Source organism: Oncorhynchus tshawytscha, linkage group LG27 (genome assembly GCF_018296145.1).
Source record: "Oncorhynchus tshawytscha isolate Ot180627B linkage group LG27, Otsh_v2.0, whole genome shotgun sequence".
NCBI classification, from domain to species: Eukaryota; Metazoa; Chordata; class Actinopteri; order Salmoniformes; family Salmonidae; genus Oncorhynchus; species Oncorhynchus tshawytscha.
This window is the reverse complement of record NC_056455.1, coordinates 7,078,085-7,098,129: the sequence shown is the minus strand read 5'-3', so window position 1 is coordinate 7,098,129 and position 20,045 is coordinate 7,078,085. Positions and strand designations below refer to the sequence as shown.

General features: G+C 48.3%; 1 protein-coding gene across 1 annotated transcript in view; it reads left to right on the top strand.

The window, feature by feature from the left end:
• Positions 1–7,213: 7,213 nt before the first annotated feature.
• Positions 7,214–20,045, top strand: part of arhgap21a (Rho GTPase activating protein 21a) — a 107,633-nt gene continuing 94,801 nt past the window's right edge. Inside the window, exon 1 of the mRNA XM_042307440.1 lies at positions 7,214–7,648. Coding sequence (XP_042163374.1) covers positions 7,640–7,648 — 9 coding nt within the window. The 5' untranslated portion in view covers positions 7,214–7,639. The remainder of the gene's footprint in view (positions 7,649–20,045) is intronic.

Here is a 20,045-nt window from a genome sequence, read left to right as displayed (position 1 = left end):
AAGGACAGATTCCCACTGGTCTAATGTCCATTGCTCATGTTTCTTGCCCCAAGCAAGTCTCTTCTTATTATTGGTGTCCTTTAGTAGTGGTTACCTTGCAGCAATTCGACCATGAAGGCCTGATTCATGTAGTCTCCTTTGAACAGTTGATGTTGAGATGTGTCTGTGAAGCATTTACTTGGGCTGCAATCTAAGGTGCAATTCACTCCAATGGACTTATCCTCTGCAGCAGATGTAACTCTGGGTCTTCCTTTCCTGTGGCAGTATTCATGAGAGCTAGTTTCATCATAGCACTTGATGATTTTTTGCAGCTGCACTTGAAGAAACTGAAAGTTCTGGAAATGTTCCTGATTGACTGACCTTCCTGTCTTAAAGTAATGATGGACTGTCGTATCTCTTCTTTTGTTTGACCTATTCTTCCCATAATCTGTATACCAACCCTACCTTGTCACAACACAACTGATTGGTTCAAATGCATTAAGAAGGAAAGAAATTCCACAAATTAACTTTTAATCAGACACACCTGTTAATTGAAATGCATTCCAGTGACTACGTCATGAAGCTGGTCCATTGAGACCCAGCAAAGCTTTCATCAAGGGAGAGTGCCTCGAATTTCAAATATAAAATATATATTTAGATTTGTTTAATTAACACTTTTTTGGTGACCACATGATTCCATATGTGTTATTTTATAGTTTTGTACAATGTATAAAATAGTAAAGATAAAGAAAAATCCATGAATGAATATGTGTCCAAACTTTTGACTTTTACTGTATGTAAATGTGATATTTCATTTTTATATATATATTTTTTATAAATGTGCACAAATCTCTAAAAACCTGCTTTCGATTCGTCGTTATGGGGTATTGTGTGCAGATTGATGAGGGGGGAAAAATGATATAATCAATTTTAGAATAAGGCTGTAACGCAACAAAATGTGGAAAAAGTCAACCAGAGTTCAAAGTCATGTATTGGCCTAGCATGACAATGGCACCCAAGATGATAATACCATATTTGGATACATTTCAAATGCAATGTTAAACCAGAATGTATATTCAAATACTGCAGAAATTCGGTAGATTGTTTTTTTTTAATGTCAACAGCCCGAATTATAGGCCCATATAAAAACAATTGAGTTCAACATTCACCACCTAGACAGGTTTAATGCAATACCCGAAGTATCCACTAGATGTCACGCTCTTCTCAGATAATACATAACCATACAAATCGAAGTCAATGTAATCATAGATAATTATTCCATGATAATACTGCGTCTGTTAGAGCCAATTGAAAACTATGAGTATGTCAAAGAGGTCTAGGAAGATCAAAATTCCCCTGCTCTGATGCCATATTTTTCTACTGTAATTCCATCTTTTCATTGGTGGTAACATTATTGCTTAATGGCATTGGTGCTTCTATTTCCCAATTTGAACACAATCATTACGTAATTATAACTCTTGTTGAAGGAAGGCAATATTATCTTGGTTGTTGTAGCTCTAATTTTATCCATCTATTCAACAGATGATGGTGACGGTCAGAAATCACCCCACAGGACTGAGAGTCTCTAGAATCTTCCTCCCTAGAATCGTCTGTCCCTAATTTTACACAAGGTCAATGAGTTTTAAAGGCTGTATTGTTGCATATTGAGGGGGTATAATACATTTCCATTCGATTATAATCTTGGATATTTATTAGCATTTTTTCTGGATGGTTTGAACCCCTGTCTTACTCTCAAACAACATGATCAGCTTTTAGCCCAATAAAGGTACATTTTTTGCCCTGGTGCCCCCCCCCACTGTCTCCTTCAGCCAGTACTATAGTTTCTCCCTGACATGTCCATGCCCAGCCAGTACTATAGTTTCTCCCAGACATGTCCATACCCACCCAGTACTATAGTTTCTCCCTGACATGTCCATACCCAGCCAGTACTATAGTTTCTCCCTGACATGTCCATGCCCAGCCAGTACTATAGTTTCTCCCTGACATGTCCATGCCCAGCCAGTACTATAGTTTCTCCCTGACATGTCCATGCCCAGCCAGTACTATAGTTTCTCCCTGACATGTCCATGCCCAGCCAGTACTATAGTTTCTCCCTGACATGTCCATGCCCAGCCAGTACTATAGTTTCTCCCTGACATGTCCATGCCCAGCCAGTACTATAGTTTCTCCCAGACATGTCCATGCCCAGCCAGTACTATAGTTTCTCCCTGACATGTCCATGCCCAGCCAGTACTATAGTTTCTCCCTGACATGTCCATGCCCAGCCAGTACTATAGTTTCTCCCTGACATGTCCATACCCAGCCAGTACTATAGTTTCTCCCTGACATGTCCATGCCCAGCCAGTACTATAGTTTCTCCCTGACATGTCCATGCCCAGCCAGTACTATAGTTTCTCCCTGACATGTCCATGCCCAGCCAGTACTATAGTTTCTCCCTGACATGTCCATACCCAGCCAGTACTATAGTTTCTCCCTGACATGTCCATGCCCAGCCAGTACTATAGTTTCTCCCTGACATGTCCATACCCAGCCAGTACTATAGTTTCTCCCTGACATGTCCATACCCAGCCAGTACTATAGTTTCTCCCTGACATGTCCATGCCCAGCCAGTACTATAGTTTCTCCCTGACATGTCCATGCCCAGCCAGTACTATAGTTTCTCCCTGACATGTCCATGCCCAGCCAGTACTATAGTTTCTCCCTGACATGTCCATGCCCAGCCACTACTATAGTTTCTCCCTGACATGTCCATACCCAGCCAGTACTATAGTTTCTCCCTGACATGTCCATGCCCAGCCAGTACTATAGTTTCTCCCTGACATGTCCATACCCAGCCAGTACTATAGTTTCTCCCTGACATGTCCATACCCAGCCAGTACTATAGTTTCTCCCTGACATGTCCATGCCCAGCCAGTACTATAGTTTCTCCCTGACATGTCCATGCCCAGCCAGTACTATAGTTTCTCCCTGACATGTCCATGCCCAGACAGTACTATAGTTTCTCCCTGACATGTCCATGCCCAGCCAGTACTATAGTTTCTCCCTGACATGTCCATACCCAGCCAGTACTATAGTTTCTCCCTGACATGTCCATGCCCAGCCAGTACTATAGTTTCTCCCTGACATGTCCATGCCCAGCCAGTACTATAGTTTCTCCCTGACATGTCCATGCCCAGCCAGTACTATAGTTTCTCCCTGACATGTCCATGCCCAGCCAGTACTATAGTTTCTCCCTGACATGTCCATGCCCAGCCAGTACTATAGTTTCTCCCTGACATGTCCATGCCCAGCCAGTACTATAGTTTCTCCCTGACATGTCCATACCCAGCCAGTACTATAGTTTCTCCCTGACATGTCCATACCCAGCCAGTACTATAGTTTCTCCCTGACATGTCCATGCCCAGCCACTACTATAGTTTCTCCCTGACATGTCCATGCCCAGCCACTACTATAGTTTCTCCCTGACATGTCCATACCCAGCCAGTACTATAGTTTCTCCCTGACATGTCCATGCCCAGCCAGTACTATAGTTTCTCCCTGACATGTCCATACCCAGCCAGTACTATAGTTTCTCCCTGACATGTCCATACCCAGCCAGTACTATAGTTTCTCCCTGACATGTCCATGCCCAGCCAGTACTATAGTTTCTCCCTGACATGTCCATACCCAGCCAGTACTATAGTTTCTCCCTGACATGTCCATACCCAGCCAGTACTATAGTTTCTCCCTGACATGTCCATGCCCAGCCAGTACTATAGTTTCTCCCTGACATGTCCATGCCCAGCCACTACTATAGTTTCTCCCTGACATGTCCATGCCCAGCCAGTACTATAGTTTCTCCCTGACATGTCCATACCCAGCCAGTACTATAGTTTCTCCCTGACATGTCCATACCCAGACAGTACTATAGTTTCTCCCTGACATGTCCATACCCAGCCAGTACTATAGTTTCTCCCTGACATGTCCATACCCAGCCAGTACTATAGTTTCTCCCTGACATGTCCATGCCCAGCCACTACTATAGTTTCTCCCTGACATGTCCCATACCCACCCAGTCCCACTCTTGTCAAATATTCTGCATTCCACCGCTGATAATATAATCTAGCACTCTCACTGCAACAATACCCCCCGCTGTTCTATCTAAGAAAGGCTGGAGCTCACACACACACTCACACTCACACTCACACTCACACTCACACTTCTCAGTTCAAACAGGAATATTGGAATGGCAAGATCAAATGAAATTGAGGCTCTCCAAACACTGTGGACGTTGAGGCTCTCCAAACACTGTGGACGTTGTTCATGGGGATAAAGAAGGTAGAGAGAGAGAGAAGCATGACGGACAATCCACCCTTCCATACAAAGACAAATAACCAAGACAAATAGAAAGTAGGCCACATCTTTTTAAAATGCTGTTTGATGCCCCCTAATCGTTGTCTTCCCTACTCTCACCCCCTAGTCCCCTACTCTCACCCCCTAGTCCCCTAACTCTCACCCCCTAGTCCCCTACTCTCACCCCTAGTCCCCTACTCTCACCCCTAGTCCCCTACTCTCACCCACTAGTCCCCTACTCTCACCCCCTAGTCCCCTACTCTCACCCCCTAGTCCCCTCGGCTCACCCCCTAGTCCCCTACTAGTCCCCTCACCCCTAGTCCCCTACTCTCACCCCCTAGTCCCCTACTCTCACCCCTAGTCCCCTCGGCTCACCCCCTAGTCCCCTACTCTCACCCCCTAGTCCCCTCGGCTCACACCCTAGTCCCCTACTCTCACACCCTAGTCCCCTACTCTCACACCCTAGTCCCCTACTCTCACACCCTAGTCCCCTCTGCTCACCCCCTAGTCCCCTAGTCCCCTCTCACCCCTAGTCCCCCCTCTAGTCCCCTACTCTCAACCCCTAGTCCCCTACTCTCACCCCCTAGTCCCCTCGGCTCACCCCCTAGTCCCCTACTCTCACCCACTAGTCCCCTCGGCTCACCCCCTAGTCCCCTACTCTCACCCACTAGTCCCTCGGCTCACCCCCTAGTCCCTCGGCTCACCCCCCCCCTATTCCCCTAGTCCCCTCTCACCCCCTAGTCCCCTCGGCTCACCCCCTAGTCCCCTACTCTCACCCCTAGTCCCCTCGGCTCACCCCCTAGTCCCCTACTCTAGTCCCCACACCCTAGTCCCTCGGCTCTCGGCTCCCCCTAGTCCCCTACTCTCACCCTCTAGTCCCCTCGGCTCACCCCCTAGACCCCTCGGCTCACCCCCCCCCTAGTCCCCTAGTCCCCTCTCACCCCTAGTCCCCTACTCTACCCACTAGTCCCCTCAGCTCACCCCCTAGTCCCCTACTCTCTCCCCTAGTCCCCTCGGCTCACCCCCTAGTCCCCTACTCTCACCCCCTAGTCCCCTACTAGTTCTCACCCCCTATTCCCCTACTCTCACCCCTAGTCCCCTCGGCTCACCCCCTAGTCCCCTACTCTCACACCCTAGTCCCCTCGGCTCACCCCCTAGACCCCTCGGCTCACCCCCTAGTCCCCTATTCTCACCCACTAGTCCCCTCGGCTCACCCCCTAGTCCCTCGGCTCACCCCTAGTCCCCTACTCTCACCCTCTAGTCCCCTCGGCTCACCCCCTAGACCCCTCGGCTCACCCCCTAGTCCCCTACTCTCACCCCTAGTCCCCTACTCTCACCCCTAGTCCCCTCGGCTCACCCCCTAGTCCCCTACTCTCACCCTCTAGTCCCCTCGGCTCACCCCCTAGACCCCTCGGCTCACCCCTAGTCCCCTACTCTCACCCCCTAGTCCCCTACTCACCCCCTAGTCCCCTACTTTCACCCCCTAGTCCCCTACTCTCACCCCCTAGTCCCCTCGGCTCACCCCCTAGTCCCTACTCTCACCCCCTAGTCCCCTCGGCTCACCCCTAGTCCCCTACTCTCACCCCCTAGTCCCCTCGGCTCACCCCTAGCTAGCATAATATCTATCACACAGTAACCCAGGCAGCATGTCACAGCTATGTTATGTGTCAGTTGAATCAGAATAAGCCAGAACAGGTGGTGGTTTTGTTTTTCAGATGTGGACAGACCGTGGATTCCCCCTGCTTACCAGATTAGCCCATGGTGTTTTTATGTGTAGGATGATTGAGTGGGCTATACATGTGTTTCATGCAGTGTTGTGGCTGATAGAGAAAATGTGAGTTTGGCATACAAATTGATGCATGGTATGATCACAAGAGAGACAGAGAGAGAGAGAACTTTTGTTCATTCAGTTTACATTTTTTATTGTTTATGTCACTTTTGTTTATTATCTACTTCACTTGCTTTGGCAATGTTGACATATGTCTCCCATGCCTATAAAGCCCTTGAATTGAATTGAGAGAGAAGGGTGAGGGGTGGGGGATAAAGCAGCGGGGGGAAGAGGAGGAGGGAGTGGTAATACAATAGAGGAGAGGGAAGGGGAGGGAGCTAGACAGAGGATAGACAGAGCAGAGAAAGAGAAAGAAGTAGAGAAGAAAGGAGAGAGAGAGAGAGAGAGAGAGAGAGAGAGAGAGAGAGCATTTGTGTTTAAGTTTAGCCATAGCCTTCGGTGAGTTGTCCAGTTCCTGTTGTTGACGGGTGGTGGGGGGAGTTTCCCTCAGCACAGGAGGGGAGGGAAACTATAGAAGATGTGTTTTTCTTGAATGACCAAGAATGACTGTGTTTGCCTCTGTGTCTACATGTTTGTGTATGTTCACATGTCCTGTAGAATAACAGTTGACCCTTACCCCCTGTATCACTTTCCCTTGGCTGTATGTGGCAATGCATCACCAAACATTTGTGAGGGAAGCACCATGAAAAACATGCATTCCTTAAAGGGGCACAGCGATCCCTGTAGCCCTCCCCTGCTCTCCCCTTTCCCCCAATCACGGTACCAGGACTACATGTCCCAGCATGCCCCCCCCCCCTTGCAGTGGGTCATAAATCCTGCCAATGGTTTTGTACCAGGAGACCTCTGGTTGGTGTATTCTATGGCAACTTTGGTTTTCACAGAGACATTAGCCGGACAGCTGGCAGAGGGTTCCTCAGACCTCTACCGGGAGTCACATGGTTTGGCCCGACCAACCCCTTTTCCTCACTTCTCTCTCGCCCCCCTCCCTCCTACTCTCTCATTTGCTCATTCTGGCTCTGTGTTTCGCTACAGCGAGAGGGGGAGGGGAGATGGGAAGTGGAGAGAAAGAGGAGGGAGGGAAGAGGAGGAAGGGGGCAGCAACAGAGGGGGAGTCGAGGCGAGTGAAAGAGAGAAAGAGAGCGGGAGACCTCTCCCTGTGCAATTCTGCTATCAGTGAGAGAGGTGAAGATTCCACACACGCCCTGTTTCCCCCCGCAGCTCCACGGAAACAAGCAGAACGACAGAAGACCGAGGAAGGACAAGAGAGGAGAGACTGGCAGGATAAACACAGGCTGTCAGAGCCACAGAGAGGAGGGAGAAGGAGCGAGGTATAGACGGGGAGAATCATGCCTCCCCAGAGGGTCGCCGCCGCCCGCTGCTTGGCTGCCTTGCCTATTTGAGGAGAGGAGGATCGCAGTTGGGAATACTGAGCCAAGAACGCCGAAGGGGAGCCAAGGAGACGCCGGTGATTCTGTACCATGAGCGGGAACAGGAGGAGGGAGGAGGCTCGCTGAAAACATGGACCAGGTGAGGAGAGGAAGAGAGGAGAAAGGAGAAGCAGAGGGACAGGGAAACGCCGCGTAGTACCTACACACACAATACACGTACCTTACACACACTAAACACACAGTAGACCCTCCGATTCATTCATAACATCCACCACCCCACCTATTTCCGGTCCCAACACCCCCGGCCTCCGGGTAAAAACAAACAGCACAGCATGCTTCTTCTCTGCCGCTACTACCATATCTGATCCCCCCCCCTGATACTGCTGCCTGTCTCCATCAGGCTGAGGGGCGGTGGGGTGCCGTGCCGGGGGGAGGGAGCCACCGGGTGTGCCTGTCGTCAAACAGCCACCACCAGCATCCAGGCCTCTAGAGGGTTGACACCACTCAATACTATGTATTTTCTCCCAGATATGTACTGGGATCAGCAATACACAGGAGAGCGATGACTTGCTTTGGCAATGTAAACATGTGTTTGCCGTGCCAATGAAGCCCTTTTGGATTGAATTGGAGGGAGAGAGAGACAGGGGTGTGGCTGTGGTTAAGCAGGCATCCTTGATGATCTCTCTTCACCCAGATCCCTGTAATTAGCGCCGTGTCACATTATCATTTAGCATGGAGGGGATTGCAACGCTAATCAGGGCTTGACTACGGTTGTGTGCGTCACTGTGTGTGTGTGTAAACCCATGGACTTTAAGGAGGGTGTCACGGTGAGGACGCCATGCAACAGGGGCTCTCTGAGGAGGATGCTCAGACAGAGTGGAGCAGAGAGTAGATGGATAGAGATGAGCAAACGCTTTCTCTGAGCTATCCAACCAGGGCCGCCAAGTTCACTCATGAAAAAAGAGTTTACTCACTTGTTTTCCTACATTATCGGGACCCCGATGTCCTAACAAATCACCCGAATGTCCTGAAAAGTTAGGAAAACAATAACCTTCTTGAAGAGTCTGGTCTTTTTTCAGGTCCTGAATTTGTTCAAATGCTTTTTTAAGCTTAAGGGTTACGTTTAGCGGTGAGGGTTTTGGGGGCTAGGGTAGAGGTTACGGGGTAGGGTTACGTTTAGCGGTGAGGGTTTTGGGGGCTAGGGTAGAGGTTACGGGGTAGGGTTACAGAAAATATGATTTTTAACGGTTAAACATTTTGACACCCCAAAAAGTCCTACAATTTCATGAAAACAAAGCTGTGTGCACGTGTGTGTGTGTGCGTGTGTGTGTAATCTATTCATCCTGTCTATGGGGTCATCATGGTGCATGCATGGTCTGTGACAGTGTGCTTCTATCTGTGTCAGCTGCCCTATGACCGTTTGTGTGCCATCAGCCTTATAGGTGTCTGTGCATCACCTGTTCCTGTGCTCTCTCCTCTCGTTTCTCTTCCACTCCATAGGGATGGTGTGAGAATGAGACATAGGGAGGAACCCAATTAATTACTTAAAAATCATGGATTTTTGTTTTAGATTCCGTCTCTCACAGTTGAAGTGTACCTATGACAAAATTTACAGACCTCTACATGCTTTGTAAGTAGGAAACCTGCAAAATCAGCAGTGTATCAAATACTTGTTCTCCCCACTGTACACTGAGTGTACAAAACATTATCAACACCTGCTCTTTCCATGACATAGACCAGGTGAAAGCTATGATCCCTTACTGATGTCACTTGATAAATCCACTTCAGTCAGTGTAAATGAAGGTAAGGAGACAGGTTAAAGAAGGATTTTTAAGCTATGAGACAACTGCCCTGTGCTTGGCTGATGGTTGATGAGACTGATGTTAGGCTGGACTCTGTAGTCTGGTTGTATCTGATGTTAGGCTGGACTCTGTAGTCTGGTTGTATCTGATGTTAGGCTGGACTCTGTAGTCTGGTTGTATCTGATGTTAGGCTGGACTCTGTAGTCTGGTTGTATCTGATGTTAGGCTGGACTCTAGTCTGGTTGTATCTGATGTTAGGCTGGACTCTGTAGTCTGGTTATATCTGATGTTAGGCTGGACTCTGTAGTCTGGTTGTATCTGATGTTAGGCTGGACTCTGTAGTCTGGTTGTATCTGATGTTAGGCTGGACTCTGTAGTCTGGTTATATCTGATGTTAGGCTGGACTCTGTAGTCTGGTTGTATCTGATGTTAGGCTGGACTCTGTAGTCTGGTTGTATCTGATGTTAGGCTGGACTCTGTAGTCTGGTTGTATCTGATGTTAGGCTGGACTCTGTAGTCTGGTTGTATCTGATGTTAGGCTGGACTCTGTAGTCTGGTTGTATCTGATGTTAGGCTGGACTCTGTAGTCTGGTTGTATCTGATGTTAGGCTGGACTCTGTAGTCTGGTTGTATCTGATGTTAGGCTGGACTCTGTAGTCTGGTTGTATCTGATGTTAGGCTGGACTCTGTAGTCTGGTTGTATCTGATGTTAGGCTGGACTCTAGTCTGGTTGTATCTGATGTTAGGCTGGACTCTGTAGTCTGGTTGTATCTGATGTTAGGCTGGACTCTGTAGTCTGGTTGTATCTGATGTTAGGCTGGACTCTGTATTCTGGTTGTATCTGATGTTAGGCTGGACTCTGTAGTCTGGTTGTATCTGATGTCACATTTATTTATAAAGCCCTTCTTACATCAGCTGATGTCACAAAGTGCTGTACAGAAACCCAGCCTTAAACCCCAAACAACAAGCAATGCAGGTGTAGAAGCACAGTGGCTAGGAAAAACTCCCTAGAAAGGCCAGAACCTAGGAAGAAACCTAGAGAGGAACCAGGCAATAAGGGGTGGCCAGTCCTCTTCTGGCTGTCCCGGGTGGAGATTATAACAGAACATGGCCAAGATGTTCAAATGTTCATAGATGACCAACAGGGTCAAATAATAATAATCACAGTGGTTGTAGAGGGTGCAACAGGTCAGCACCTCAGGAGTAAATGTCAGTTGGCTTTTCATAGCCGATCATTCAGAGTATCTCTACCGCTCCTGCTGTCTCTAGAGAGTTGAAAACAGCAGTTTTGGGACAGGTAGCAAGTCCGGTGAACAGGTCAAGGTTCCATAGCTGCAGGAAGAACAGTTGAACCTGGAGCAGCAGCACAACCAGGTGGACTGGGGACAGCAAGGAGTCATCAGGCCAGGTAGTCCTGAGGCATGGTCCTAGGGCTCAGGTCCTCAGAGAGAGAAAGAAAGACAGAAAGACAGAAAGAAAGAAAGAATAAGAAAGAATTGGAGAGAGCATACTTAAATTCACACAGGACACCGGATAAGAGAGGATAAATACTCCAGATATAACAGACTGACCCTAGCAGCCTGACACATAAACTACTGCAGCGTAAATACTGGAGGCTGAGACAGGAGGGGTCGGGAGACACTGTGGCCCCGTCCGACGATACCCCCGGACAGGGCCAAACAGGCAGGATATAACCCCACCCACTTTGCCAAAGCACTGCCGCCACACGACTAGAGGGATATCTTCAACCACCAACTTACCATCCTGAGACAAGGCTGAGTATAGCCCACAAAGATCTCCCCCACAGCACAACCCAGGGGGGGGCGCCAACCTGGACAGGAAGATCACGTCAGTGACTCAACCCACTCAAGTGACGCACCCCTCCTAGGGATGGCATGGAAGAGCACCAGTAAGCCAGTGACTCAGACCCTGTAATAGGGTTTGAGGCAGAGAATCCCAGTGGAGAGAGGGGAACCGGCCAGGCAGAGACAGCAAGGGCGGTTCGTTGCTCCAGTGCTTTTCCGTTCACCTTCACACTCCTGGGCCAGACTACACTCAATCATAGGACCTACTGAAGAGATGAGTCTTCAATAAAGACTTAAAGGTTGAGACCGAGTTTGTGTTTCTCACGTGGATAGGCAGACCATTCCATAAAAATGGAGCTCTATAGGAGAAAGCCCTGCCTCCAGCTTGAAGGTTAGCAGTAAAACCTTGAACCTTGTATCTAATGTTAGGCTGGACTCTGTATTCTGGTTGTATCTGATGTTAGGCTGGAGGCAGCCCAGGGACACAGCAGACTAGCTGCTAGGACCTGAAAGGGTGCTGAATGAGTAGGAGGAGAGCTGTCTGGGAGATGACAAGGAGCACAGGCACAAGTCCCTACTCTTCTCTCCTCCAGACAGTGTATTCCCCTGGTCATTGATTACCTCATCCCCCATTCTACCCCTCCTCTCCCGAGGTGGTGTGTGTGGTTGTAAACAACATGTTTTAGGGTGGCTACTCCTCACCCCCTCCTCAGGTCAGAGTGAATGATTCATAGGGAACCACTGGGGGACAACTGCACTGCGTTTCAAATGGCACCCTATTCCCTATATAGTGCACTATTTTTGACTCAAACTCATTGGGCCCTGGTTAAAAGTAGTGCACTATAAAGGGAATATGATGCCATTTGGGATGCTACCGTGGTGTACTTTCCATGCCCATCCTGTCAGTCTGCCAAGGTGACGCTAGCCCCCCACTCAAGTAGAGGTGACATCATCACTGCCAGCCAGCATCCGTGTATGTGTGTGTGTGCAAGCGTCCGATTTAATTGAATGTGTGTGTGTGCCTTCCATTTGTTAGCCTAGTTTCTCATTTCAGAGATTGGCCTGGGGCAATCACACAGCATGCTTCTGTACTGTGTCCCACGCAGCAGAGGGAGCTTCTCGTAGTACTTTACATGTACAACAACAGAGCTCACTACTACAGTGTTTGCATCAGTGGCAGAGGGTAACTTACACTACCACAATGCAGCAAACAGGAAACAATACTCTTTCTAAGAGTCTAGACTGAGAAATGCTGACATGACATGGCCTTGGTGTGGAGCTCGGCTCTGATGTCATTGTCATGGATAGTCTGTTTTCTGATTTAATTCAATGATGTGTCAATTCTATTTCTACATTCTACTTGTACTTTTCTTTGTGATGGGCTGTCTCTTCAGTTGCATGGGTGTGGACTCTTTGAGATGACATTGGACATTTTAGAGTTTCCAGAGGAGTCATTTGATCTCGCCGATGGTTGTGTCCCGCTTCAAAGTTGGGGAACAAGACGTTGGACTCGTCACGACTTCTGCCGAAGTCGATGCCTCGCCTTGTTCGGGCAGTGTTTGGCGGTCGACGTGGCCAGGCTTCTAGCCTTCGCTGATCCATTTTTCATTTTCCATTTGTTTTGTCTCGTTTTCCCACATACCTGGTTCTCATTTCCCTCATTATGTGTTGTGTATTTAACCCTCTGTTTCCCCCCCATGTCTTTGTGTGGTATTGTTTGTTGTAAGTGCTTGTGCACATTTGTTTGACTGGTGCGCGTCGGGTTATTGTGCCCATACTTTGTATTTCTTATGCCGTTGGTTTTGCTATTAAACTGCTCCGGCTATTATCAAGTTCTGCTCTCCTGCGTCTGACTTCCCTGCCACCAGATACGCACCCCTTACAGGACCCTTAAAATAGGAAGAACATCGGAGAAGCTGTACCTACGTTTGTCAATATAAACAGTGGCGTGATGGAAATATAAACAAACGTCAACATGTGTTTACTATGGAGCCTCAGTGGAATGACACGTAAGCAAAGTCACATTACTGTGGTCTCCTTTTCTGCTTCTCTCACACACACACACACACACACACACACACACACACACACACACACACACACACACACACACACACACACACGTACACACACACACACACACACACACACACACACGTACACACACACACACACACACACACACACACGTACACACACACACACACACACACACACGTACACACACGTGTACACACATTTCCATGAGTGAGTGATAAGGAGGGTGGCCCACAGAGGGACAGGAAGGTTATATAAAGAGTGTGTGTGATCAGATCGAGGACAGGCAGCGGTGAAGGGCTAGGGCAACACTCCTCCCTCCCCGGCAGGAGGAGACCTATCTGTGTTTGATGTTTTGCCCCGAGAGCAGAGGCCACACAGGACTCTTTACCGCGTACGCATATCTCGTCAGTGCTCCTCGGTAAGTGTGTGTGTGTGTGTGTGTCTGTATGCTTGTGTGTAAAGTGTACTCTCTTTACTCTGCACGCTCTGCAATGAGAATGAGAACCCTGCCTGGGGGTACGCTGCTGCACAGCCAGACCCACTGTAATGCCCCGTTGGTAGGGAATCAATAGTCATTGAGGGAGACCTCAGTAAACCCTGTGGGCTCTGCTCAGCTCCGCTCAGGTCTGATCAGGGCTGTGGCTGTGCATGTCAATCCCAGCTCAACCTGCCCTCAGAGTTGGAGCTGGTTCAGACTGCTCGTAACAGCCTCCGCTCTTCTGGGAAGGCTTTCATCTAGATGTTGGAACATTGCTGCGGGGACTTGCTTCCATTCAGTCATGAGCATTATTGAGGTCAGGCACTGATGTTGGGGAATTAGGCGTTGCTCGTAGTTGGCGTTCCAATTCATCCCAAAGGTGTTCGATGATTGTGCTGACGTTGTTTCCAGAGGCAGAATGGTGAGTAGTGCGTAGTGCTGAGCAGTTGTTGCTCCTAGACGTTTCCACTTCACAATACAGCACTTACAGTTGACGTGGCAGCTCTAGCAGGGCAGAGATTTGACGAACTGACTTGTTGGAAAGGTGGCATCCTAAGTCGGTGCCACGTTGAAAGTCACTGAGCTCTTCAGTAAGGCCTTTTTACTGCCAGTGTTTGTCTATGGAGATTGCATGGCGATGTGCTCATTTTTATACACAGGTGTGGCTGAAATAGCCACTAATCCACTAATTTGAAGGAGTGTCCACATACTTTTGTGTATGTATCTGCATGAGCCAGTTGCAGACACTCCTAATATGTCCTGTAGATACATGGAATGTAATGTATGAAGACCCACACCATCTTATAAACAAGACTGAGGCTCTGTAAAGGACATACAGGACAAACAGTCTTGTTTATAAGATTGTGTGGGTCTTCATACATTACATTCCATGTAAGCACAGATAGATAGAGAATGTGGCTAGGCTGTAGGGAGGGAGTTCCCTCCTGGCCCAGGTACTGTTATTGCTGTGCCACAATGGATATACTAAGGCGGCGTCCCAAATGCCACCCTATTCCCAACATAGTGGAGTCCATCGGGCTCTGGTCAAAGGTAGTGCACTATGTAGGAAATAGGGTGCCATTTGGGATGCACACTAGCTCTGTGTTTACTCCTCGGTCTGTACACCACTCCCTGGAGGCCGGCTCTTAGACACAAGGTGACACGTGTGTGTGTGTGTGTGTTTCTGTCTTTATGTGTGCTGCGGCTCTCTGCCAAAGTTATCTGGCAGATTGTTTTGTCTGTTTCCCATAGATGGAATGCAGTCAGTTTGGAGCTAGGCAGCCAGACTGAAAGGGGTGAGATTGAGGGAGAGAAGACAAGAGTGGGTAGTTTATAAAAAGATAATAAGAGAGAGCGAAAGAATGAGAAGGGGAGAGAGCGAGATAAAGGGAGGGAATGAGTGTGTGTTTTCCACAGTGGAACAGGTGGTCTAATCTAACCCTACCAGGCAACCCCCCCCCAATCTCTGCAGTGTTAGGAATTTCTCACTCCTCCTTTTGGGATATAGAGAGAGATGAGTGCTGTTACTGTTCTGGAGTGTGTGTTTTTATAACAGAGATATACATTGTGTATAGGCCTATTTTGTGTGTGTGTGTGTGTGTGTGTGTGTGTGTGTGTGTGTGTGTGTCTTAACCGGGCTGGGCTGGAGAGAGTGAGATCAGCCTCAATTCATCAGGGCATGGACTCTACAAGGTGTCAAGCGTTCCACAGGGATGTTGGCCCATATTGACTCCAAAGCTTCCCACAGTTGTGTAAAGTTGGATGGAGGTCCCTTGGGGGTGGACCCATCTTGATACACACAGGAAACTGTTGAGCATGAAAAACCCATCAGCGTTGCCATTTTTGACACACTCAAACAGTTGCGCCTGGAACCTACTACCATACCCCCTTCAAAGGCACTTCAATATATGTTTTTTAAGCCTCAATTGTCTCGAGGCTTAAAAATCCTTTTAACCGGTCTCCTCCCCTTCATCTACACTGATTTGAAGTGGATTTAACAGGTGACATCAGTAAGGGATCATAGCTTTCACCTGGATTCACCTGGTCAAGTCTATAACATGGAAAGGACAGGTGTTCTTAATGTTTTGTACACTCAGTGTATATGAATCTAGTGTTGTCGGTGAGCAGTGTGGCCTGATCAGTGTGCTGTGTGAAGGATGTCAGTCTGCGATGAGCAGCTGCTGCTTCATTACTGTGATCATTCTTGAGGCCAAGTAGCAGCCCTGTCTTCTCTGAGGGCCGGACAGAGGCACCACAGCTGCATCCTATCCTAGGTGTACATACCACTAACCTCCTGGCCCAATTACTGATCCACCGAAGGCTACCGATGCTCTCATTACCAAGGAAATGGGGATACTTCATACAACCAGTGTGTGCTATAGTATTCTTGAAGTTATCTTGAGTAGTGTGTGTGTGTGTGTGTGTGTGTGTGTGTGTGTGTGTGTGTGTGTGTGTGTGTGTGTGTGTGTGTGTGTGTGTGTGTGTGTGTGTGTGTGTGTAAGTCTGGGCTGCGTTGGAGATGGATGAATGTCCACCTGCACTCATCACTCCTCTCCAGTATGTCTCCTCTCCCTCCATACATCACTATAATGACTCATTAGGCTGATCGTTACGCTGGTCCTTTAAGCATGGCTCAAGCTCTGTCTGCTCTGTACCCTGGTTCATATGCTCTGGACTAGTACATATCTACTGTGTCTTTACAGCTCTGGGTAGCAATTTCCCAGATCTAGGATCAGTTTACCCTCCCCAAATCCTAACCATTAGGGGGAAATGCTAAACTGACCCATTATCAATTTTTAGGGGCAACTTTATCCAACTTTCTTTGTCTTTACATGCTAAGTGCCTACTAGTTTCCCTCTCTTTTCTGTGCTTCACCAGCCCTGCATGCGCCCTCCGGTGGCCATATGGTGAAATGAAACTCAATTCATTTCCATGTTGAAGGGATTATTCAAACAAAAAAAAAGAAGTTTTACCTTTAACTAGGCAAGTCAGTTAGTAACAAATTCTTATTTACAATGACGGCCCACCCCGGCCAAACCTGGACGACGCTGGGCCAATTGTGTGCCAACCTATGGGACTCCCAATCACGGCCGGATGTGATGCAGCCTGGATGGATTATATATTTAGGGGAATTCTCCCTACTGTGCTGTAACTGAACAGATGGCCTCCCTTTTTATTCATCTCCACGCCAACACAAGACAGATGTTTATTTATGTGGATTTATTTACTTGAATTTTATTGCCCATTTGTGTTAAATTTAAGATAATTTCTAATCTGTCCCAGTGGGGCTGGTTCTTTGTTTCAGTGTTGATCACAGCTATTGGGTGGCTAGGGTAAAGTTCATCACAAATGAATAAACTGTTGTTACTGAACTGAATGTTAAATATTGCCTGGTTTAACATGCAGAGGGGTCTAGGACTACGCTGTTTTGTGGCCCCTTGTTTCATTCATATAACTTTTATTCATATAATTCGCTAGCAGGACAAGCATACAAGACATGGTAAGGGATGTATGTGTTTGGAAGGGGGAGATAAGACCCCCTACACCAATCCCCCTCATGCCCCCCTTCTCCCTTCCCCAAACCCAAGGAGTGAGTCCCTCTTCTAAGACCCGGTCTAGACAAGCTGTCCCCCTCTGTTATTAGGAAAGGGGACACTGGGGAAATGCCAGGATTAGGATATGATGACCCTCTGACAGAGATACAGTATTTAACACAAATGTTAAATTGTTTGTACAGTATAATCCTTCTTCTGCTGTCAAGATGTCTTTAATCCTTGACATTCTGATTAAAAAAATAAATAATCATATCTGGTCCATATTAGTGAATAGCAGGAAATGGGGTCAGTGGAAGGCCTTTTATGAGTAGGGACGTGAACAGACTATATTTATACTACGGTCAAATCATGACTGTGAAATTTCATTTTAGATCCACAGCTACCTAACGGATGCCATTACTCAGCCTGGCACACAGAAATAGAATCGGACAACCAGAGTGAATAAAACAGGCGGAAGCGACAGAAACGGTATACCGTATCTGGGTCACTCATCTCTGGGTCCTTAGCAGTGCTATTTCTATAACCTACCTCTTACTCATGACTCTTACATGTATATGCACTTGCATATAGGTCTGAGGGACAGCAGCGTGAGTAGATTTTCCATTGTCTCTAGCTCCAGGAAGTAACATCAGAGACGGGAAGCAGAGCGGTGAAGGTAAAGGGGGCAGCAGACATATGTGCCTGTGAAGTGACCGGCAGAGGAAGGAAACATGGGGACCTACTGGAACTGTGAGCCCCTGTTTACCCCCCCCCCGTCTGTCTGTCTGTCTGTCTGTCTCCCAGATTGGGGGTAGAGTGCTGGGAAGAGGTGGGGTGGAGACAGGGTGGAGGGTGCAGCACAGCGGGTATGTCTTCTTGCTGAGGAATGTGCACCACTGCCAAGCAGTTATAGCAACAGTTGAATTACCTGGATGTGATGATGCACATGTTCCGGCTCAGAACGGGGGGGGTCTCATATTTTCCTTATTATTCACACACGTAAGAGGTAGGAGCCACACTGGAAATGACTGTGAATTGATTACCGATTGTGACACTTGACACCCCTCTAATCAGCAGCCAGTGTGTAAAGGCCATGTAATTATGTATCTCAGATAATGGGGAATTGATATGTATGTGCATTTATACAACCTCAGATTGTGGTGTGTGTGTTTGTGTGTGTGTGTGTGTGTGTGTGTGTGTGTGTGTACATTCTCTGGGCTAATGGCGATGTGACGTACCTTGGCAGGGGTGTGCCGGTCCACCACGCCCAGTGCAGGGTACACAAGCTGGTGACACTGCTGGAGGCCCTGAACCATGATCCAGTGAGTCACTCTCTCTAGAGTCACAGCGCAGCCGGCCAAACGCCCTCCACAGCCTCAAACTTGACCTTAGCCTCAACATTAGCCTCAGCCCCAGACACAGCCTCAGCCTCAGCCCTAGACACAGCCTCAGCCTCAGACACAGCCTCAGCCCCAGCCTCAGCCCCAGACACAGCCTCAGCCTCAGCCCCAGACAGCCTCAGCCCCAGACACAGCCTCAGCCCCAGACACAGCCTCAGCCCCAGACACAGCCTCAGCCCCAGACACAGCCTCAGCCCCAGACACAGCTTCAGCCCCAGACACAGCCTCAGCCCCAGACACAGCCTCAGACACAGCCTCAGCCCCAGCCTCAGCCCCAGCCTCAGCCCCAGACACAGCCTCAGCCTCAGCCCCAGACACAGCCTCAGCCCCAGACACAGCCTCAGCCCCAGACACAGCCTCAGCCCCCAGCCCCAGACACAGCCTCAGCCCCAGACACAGACTCAGCCTCAGCCCCAGACACAGCCTCAGCCTCAGCCCCAGACACAGCCTCAGCCTCAGCCCCAGCTCTGAGTCTAATCTGTCTTGACAGACATCCAGTTACTATGTATGTCTGACAGGGAGTTTCTCATCCATTCTCTATCTGGCTGAACAAGCCTGGAGAAGATTGGAGAGGAAGGAGTGAGATGGGCAGCTGCAGAGAAGAGAGGGATTGTAACGATATGGAGTAAGAAGAGAGGGAGCGAGGCGGCAGGGGGAGGTTAGAGGAAGGGTGGAAGAGAGGAGAATGAAGACAGACAGCTAGAGGAAAAGGGAATGGCAGGGGTGAGGAAAGGGGTTGGGCAGTAGACCAGGGAAAATGGCAAGGGGGTGAGGAAAGAGGTTGGATAGTAGACAAGGGATAAGGGCAATGGGATGAGGATGAGGATGGTTGGGGGATGGGTGGAAGGGAACAGGAGTTTGAGGAAATTGTCCAGTAGAAGTGACCTAGCAGGGGCTGGGGGAATGGGAGAGGGCGGCTTGGAGGAATTTTAGCAGAGGAGTGGAGAGAACCCTGTGCCTCCTGCAATAACATACCAGCCTAAATACTTTAACCAATGGCACTAACACAATACCATCATAGTGGTTACACCAGAAAAGGACACTACCATGTGATATATTTGTGTATTTTATTACCTGGTTTATTAATGACAGTATCCACATGAATTTTATGAAGTCCAGTCAAGGTTTTGTAACAAAACTACACCATGCCTGCCTGTGTGTGTCTGTACCAGTCTTGACTGCAGGTTATATTGTTCTAGAGGGAGCTCTGCAGAGTGCTCACTCGCTGGTTCAAACCATAAATTAAAACCAAAAAGCTATTTTCTTTTTCATGAATTTTTACAATATACAGAATTTTGACTTTGCAGCTGGCCTATCTAGCAGAAATCAAGGGTTGGAACCGAAATTATTTTCTCATCTTTTAATTCTGAACAGAACCATATATTTTCTGGTTCCGTTCCGACCAGGAAAATACAGTTCTGAACCGTTTGGAACCCCCAAAAAGTACCGGTTTATATCGTTCTTTTGTTCCTTTTTAA